Below are 6,227 nucleotides of genomic sequence, written 5' to 3' on the forward strand. Positions count from 1 at the left end.
GTGCACGCCGGGAGCTGTAGTCCCCCCGCCCGAGGCGCGCGGCGCCGCTCCCCGCCTCCCGCCCGGCTCCCCGCCTACAGCCCCCAGCACCCCCCGCGGGCTGAGCCGGGCGGGCGATGTCGGCGGGCGCCATGGCGGGCGCGGTGTCGGTGTCGGAGGTGGCGGTGTGCAACATGGCGTACGGCGGGCGCCTGGACGAGCTGCGCGCCCAGCTGCAGCGCGACAGGGGCCTGGCCACGGCGGCCGACCAGGTCAGCGCGGGCCGGGGGCTCTCTCCCCGCCCCCTGAGGCGGCGGCGGCTCCCGCTCGGCGCCGCGGGCTGACCGCCGCCCGCTCCCTCCCTCCCTCCCTCCCTCCCCACAGGCCGGCCGCACCGCGCTGCACTGGGCCTGCTCGGCCGGGCACGCCGCTGTCGCCGACCTGCTGCTGGGGCTCGGGGTGCCCGTCAGCGAGAAGGACGACGTGAGTGGGGCTGGGGGGAGAGAAGCGGGGGGTGGGGGGGGTCTGAGGGGAAGGGAGGAGTCTGAGGGGGAATTAGGAGGGTCTGAGGGGAGAAATTGGGGGATCTGAGGGGAAAAAAGGGGGTCTGAGGAGGAATTAGGGGGGTCTGAGGGGGGAAAAGGGGATCTGAGGTGGAATTAGGGGTTTGGGGGGGGGGAAATGGGGGTTTGAGGCGGAAAGGGGGGGGTCTGAGGAGGAATTAGGGGGGTCTGAGGGGGGAAAAAGAGGGGTTAGAGGAGGAATTAGGGGAGTCTGAGGGGGAAAGGAGGAGTCTGAGGGGAAATGGGGGGGTCTGAGGAGAAATTAGGGGGGTCTGAGGGGAAAAAAGGGGGTCTGAGGAGGAATTAGGGGGGTTTGAGGGGGGGGAAAATGGGGGTTTGAGGGGGGAAAGGGGGGTCTGAGGAGGAATTAGGGGGATCTGAAGAGCAATTAGGGGGGTCTGAGGGGGGAAAAGGAGGGTCTGAGGAGCAATTAGGGGGGTCTGAGGTGAAGGGGAGGATCTGAGGGGAAAATAGGGGTGCTGAGGGGAAGGGGGGGGTGCTGGGGTGAAAGCGGGAGCTGAGGGGAAAAATGGGGGCTCTGAGGGGAATGGGGGGCAGGGAGGGTGTTAAGCTGTCCCTCATTGTGAGGGACTCACTCTGAAGGCTTCTCAGTGCTGGGGAAGGCGTTATAGAGTAGATCCCAATCTCAGTGATTGCTGGGTTCCAAAGAATGTGGTCTGGTACTGTCCCGGAGAAAATATTTATGCTGTGAAGCATTCTAAAGGTCACCCTTAAAGAAGGAAGCGCTGTCCTGCTAGTTTAATGGGATATAGAAGACATTGCAGAAACTTTCAGATGCCCTTTTCTGCCACTGCTGTTTGTTCTCAAAATATCTCCTTTGGAAAGCAACACTGTTGGGTCTGGAGGGGTGAGGTGCCCCACAAGGTGCCGTACCTAACGGGAACAGAAGCAATTTCTGCCACTTACCTGCTCAGGTAGTACTGACATACAAGCAGACCTGAGGTGATACCAGTCATATTTAGCCCTACAGTTGTAACACCATGCACAATTTGATTAGCAAGTAATCTGCTTTGCATTGGGGTTATATTTTCATTGTGATTTTTTTTTTCCCCTGAAATTCTTGGGTGTAATATTTTTTTTTTCTTCTTATCCCTGCAGGCTGGTTGGACTCCCTTGCATATTGCAGCTTCGGCAGGCCGTGATGAAATAGTGAAAGCCCTGCTTGACAAGGGTGCTCACGTAAATGCTGTCAATCAGAATGGCTGTACGCCCCTGCATTATGCAGCCTCCAAAAACAAGCAGGAGGTAGGGTTCCCTGTGCTACTGGGGGTAGTGACACTCTTGGAAGAGATATTTAATTAGATGAACTTTTCTTCTTTCCAACCCGCTCCCCTGTTTCTTCCCGCATGTTCAGATTGCAGTCATGCTTCTAGAGAATGGAGCTGATCCAGATGCAACAGACCACTTTGAATCCACCCCATTACACAGAGCAGCAGCCAAAGGAAACCTAAAAATGATACAGATCCTTCTGCGGCACAAGGCGTCTGTTAATATACAGGACTCGGAAGGGAATACGCCTCTGTAAGTGATCATTTTTTTCATGTTTGTTTTGCTGACAGCGTAGTCTCTATGAAATGAATCTCCAGTTCAAATTTTTAAAAACTTCTAGCTGCCTCAGAACAGTCCTTTGCTTCACATCTCTGCGTAATTATGATTTTCTCAAATCCTTTTTAATTAGTGTTTTGCATAAGTGTGTCTGTACCTACATACTTTAATTTGTGTTACTACATCTGCTTATGAAGTGTAGAACACCTTTTTTAATTGCCTGGAATGCGTTCAGTTGCCACTAGGGGGTACAAAGCATGCTAGTAACTTCAAAGTCAGAGGGAACTGGTCTTACAGGCTGGCTTACTCCATCCTGCCAAGCAGGAGCTGGTTTTGGAAGCTTTTTTTCACCTCTCTAAGGAAAATAAGATGTAATTTATGTACAACCAGTCCAGTGTTTGGTATTACCTTAGAGAGTAATGGGAATCTGTAGGGGTGAAACCTTAACTGCTTTGAAGTTGGTGGCAAAACTGTGCCTTGTCTGCAGTGCAAGAAAGGTTTTGCCCTGAATAAGATCAAGCAGTATATTTTTCCTATACATAAAGCCCAGTTATATAGTAGAATACATTCATTTATTCTCAAGATACGCTAAACTGAAAAAAAAAACTTTTGCTGCATTTGTAGTAACTCTTTACAAATTCAGTTGATCACTTTAAGTTCAGCTACAGATTACCATTTTCCAGTTTAGCCATGGATTATGTGCTTCTTGGCTCTGCAGCCAGCAAAGGTAAACTCTGACCTAAAGAAGTGCCTTAAATTTGTGAAGCCAGTAGCAGGAGGAACGCTCCTGAGTTGCTTAATGACAAGAGAGTGACCTGATGGCAGACTTTGAAGTGTGCTTAGGTAGTTGGTTGCATGTGGTTTTGTTGTTCTAGGGTTTCTCTCCCTTCTGACATTCATGCTGTCATTTTGAGAAAGGATAATTATTGCTCTTTGTAAGCTTGGACTACTTAAAAGTGGCTGTGGGTTTCTTGTTCTTATTGCAGTCATTTAGCCTGTGATGAAGAGAGAGTGGAGGAGGCAAAGCTGCTGGTGTCTCACGGTGCAAGTATTCACATTGAGAACAAAGAAGAGCTGACCCCCCTGAAAGTGGCAAAGGGTGGCCTGGGAGCCATACTTAAAAGAATGGTGGAAGGCTAGCGAGGACTCTGAGCTTGACTCTTTCCTGTTGCACTTGTATTTAAGACTGCAAACTTCATGTTTTCATAGTTCAACTAGGATGTCGTGTATGAGCATCAGCATGTGGTAATAAAATGTGTTTCTCTAGGTTTGCTTCAAGTATACTGCCAAAACAGTCATTTATACTTCTGTTGATTGTACAGATCACTGCTTTTAAAGTATTTTTGATAACTTGCAGTTTGCTTTCAGTTCACAGTATGATCTGTATACGTTAGGTCATTCCTTCTATTTCAGCATCTAGTTTAGGATTATTTCTTTGAAAAAACAAGACCAAAAGTGCTTTACCTGTTTGAAGTCAATTTTGTCTTAGAAGCCTGTTCAGTGTTTGTTTTTCTCTTAGCATTTGTGCTTGGGCTTTTTGTTTGTCTTTTTTTTTTTTTTTTTTTTTTTTTGGTACTGATTTGCTTCCTTCAGATAATTATAAATTACTCTTTTCCTTTTGTCAAATGCAGTTTGCTGAGTTACTTCAATAATTGTACCGGTTTTTACCCATGTTAGTCTTTCTGAGTGAACTTGTAATATTTTAAGCTTCTCTGTTATGTATTTTTAGTTTTAAATCTAAGTCATATGATGAAGTGCACTGGGCTGCCAGCAGAATGGATGTGCAGTTTGAGTTACCTCTGCAAATTATAATTATATGCTCTGGATACTTTGCTGGGATGTGCTTTGAATCTTTTTTTTTTTTTTTTCCTGTTCTTCCTTCTGTGTATCTCTCTGTTCTGTTTGACTTGCATTGTGTAGCACTGACAGTATTTTATAACAGAAGCCAGAGTTAATCTCTGTTTACTCATAGCAAATCCTGGTATTAAGTTATTAGAAGGTAGACCCAATGAATCTGAGTTGAGAAGTGTTCGTGACTGCAGCACAAATTGAGACACTTTATAATCCACTGTGCTTTGTGGGTTTTTTTGTTTGTTTGTTCGTTTGTTTGTTTTTCCATGGGTTGATCTGGCAGACTGTTAGTTAAAATTTCATTTCAGTGTTAAAAGTAACATGATTTTGTGGAGTGAGAAGAGCTACAGCAGTTCCCCAGCAACTGCACCCTCAGTCACCATTGGTGACTGTAACACCTGCTCTTTAACCAGCTGCCTGTGATTTTTCCTGCTGTTATGAATGCTTGTGAAAACTGCAGTTAATGGAAACTCCTCCTCCTAAGTACCCCTCTAAAGATCTAATCCCTGGAATCCTCCCCACTAGAAGTGTTCTTTTTACTGGGAGGTCAGGAACTGTGCTGCCAAGCTGTTGTGTTGAAATTTCTTGAAATAGTTAAGAAACTGAGCATGTTTAGGGGGTGTTTTATTTTGTTTGCTTGTTGTTGTTTTTTTTTTTTTTTTTTTTTTTTTTCAGCAAAGAATAAGGTTATTGCTTTAGGAGTCTCAAAGATTTTCCTGTTCTCTCTGCTTCAGAGATTTAAGGGATAAAGTGTGCTTGTAAGGTGACTTCCTGCAGAGTTGTTCCAGAGCGTATGGGAATAAGGAGAGCGAGCTTTCTTATATGTAGGTTATTAGAAAAACTTAATTCTAGCAGCTTCTGTGATGACTGTATTCATGTAAGGTTTTCTTTGGGCAGGGGAGAAGTGGAGCTGTCCTCTAAATTGCTTTTTCATGCAGATCACTGAAGGCTTCCATGCACTTGTCACTACTGCGTTTGTTTCTTACTTTTGTGCTGGTAATCTCTGGTTGAATTGACATGGGGGAGGTTGGGATTCTGTGTTTTGTTTTGTTTGTTTGCTTTTTAGTATGATGGGAATTAAATTCAATGTTTTAGCATTCAGTGATAGAACTGAGAGTTCTTACTGTGTAATATAAGATAATAACTAACGTTTGTGACAGAAATATTTGAGAGGGAAGGACGAAGTTCAACACATGACCTCCTGTTCTGATGTTGGTAAGATATCTTGTGGCACCGGTGGAGCAGAGTTCTCCATTCTGAACAAATTTTGATGGTGAAATTCTGTGAAATAAAGACAATTTCCTAAACAGCAGTCTTTGGTGTTATAAAACTTTATTAAACTTATGTGTAATAAAACCAGTATTTCCTAAATAGCTTTTGCACTTTGGATGAAGAGAGCAAGGCAGCTGAAAGCCTGCCATCCGTTACACAGTATGGAAACAGAACATGTTTGTTCTTCAGCTGCAAGGAAATGTTGAAACAGAAGATGACAGTTTTTAGAGTTTAACTTGTAGGGATTAAGGTAATGCAATTTATTTTGATAAGCAAGACAGAAACTTAAAAACAAACATAATCTTCACCAAGTACTTTTAAGTCTATCCTAGAAAGCAAAATGCAGGTTACATTGCACAGAGAGCAGTGGGGAAAACTTGCCTTGACAATAACCCCTGGCTGTGCAGACCTTGAAGCAGGAACTTGAATGAGTAAACGATGTTTTTTATACATTATGGAGGTGCTGCTGAAAACTTGAATTGAGAAAAGCTGAAGTTAAATTCTGTGTTGGTCCTGGATCTTTGTATAGAGAAAAAAAAAGGAAGAAAAAAAAATACAAAAACCCTGCCACAGCTCTGTAGCTTTTTAAAATCCCCTTCCCTGGAAGATGGTGGCTCGGATGTTGGCTTAATATCTGCTTTCCATACTAATGATTCTTACTCCCTCAGGAGGACATAAGTGGGCCATGCAGCAAAGACTTAAAACATCTGAAGCAAATTGTGAAAAACACTGCGTCCTGCATAGCTCTGCAGGGGTTTTGAGCTACATGCCGTGGCTCAGTATCTGATTTGGCTTGTACGTTGCCAAGAACAGCAGTGGAAAGCTATGAACTGTGTCCCATTCTTTACAGTAAACTGTTTTACATGCGAGAATCTTCATACTGAGGATGAACATCTGTCAGAAGGCTTACAAAAATATCTCAGAATGTTAGGAAATTCTGAATAAATGTTTTAGGTATTTTCCTTTACCTTCATCTTCACCTCCAGCAGTCTGTTC

At 44.6% G+C, this 6,227-nt stretch overlaps 1 protein-coding gene across 1 annotated transcript; it reads left to right on the forward strand.

The window, feature by feature from the left end:
• The first annotated feature begins 86 nt into the window (after positions 1-86).
• On the forward strand, positions 87-5,271 carry PSMD10 (proteasome 26S subunit, non-ATPase 10). The gene is made up of 5 exons (XM_084534123.1): positions 87-251; positions 364-462; positions 1,662-1,808; positions 1,918-2,084; positions 3,095-5,271. The coding sequence occupies exons 1-5, from the start codon at positions 117-119 to the stop codon at positions 3,246-3,248; spliced, it is 702 nt and encodes a 233-aa protein (XP_084390249.1). The 5' UTR covers positions 87-116; the 3' UTR covers positions 3,249-5,271.
• Positions 5,272-6,227: the final 956 nt, after the last annotated feature.

Source organism: Aythya ferina (assembly GCF_964211825.1).
Source record: "Aythya ferina genome assembly, chromosome: 13".
NCBI lineage: Eukaryota > Metazoa > Chordata > Aves > Anseriformes > Anatidae > Aythya > Aythya ferina.

What these genes read in the sequence shown, in the direction of transcription:
- PSMD10 (XM_084534123.1), top strand. Translation starts at nt 117, where the DNA reads ATGTCGGCGGGCGCCATGGCGGGCGCGGTGTCGGTGTCGGAGGTGGCG. An exon ending in TGGCCACGGCGGCCGACCAG is followed by an intron (nt 252 to 363) that starts GTCAGCGCGGGC and finishes CCCTCCCCACAG; the next exon opens with GCCGGCCGCACCGCGCTGCA. An exon ending in TCGGAAGGGAATACGCCTCT is followed by an intron (nt 2,085 to 3,094) that starts GTAAGTGATCAT and finishes TTCTTATTGCAG; the next exon opens with TCATTTAGCCTGTGATGAAG.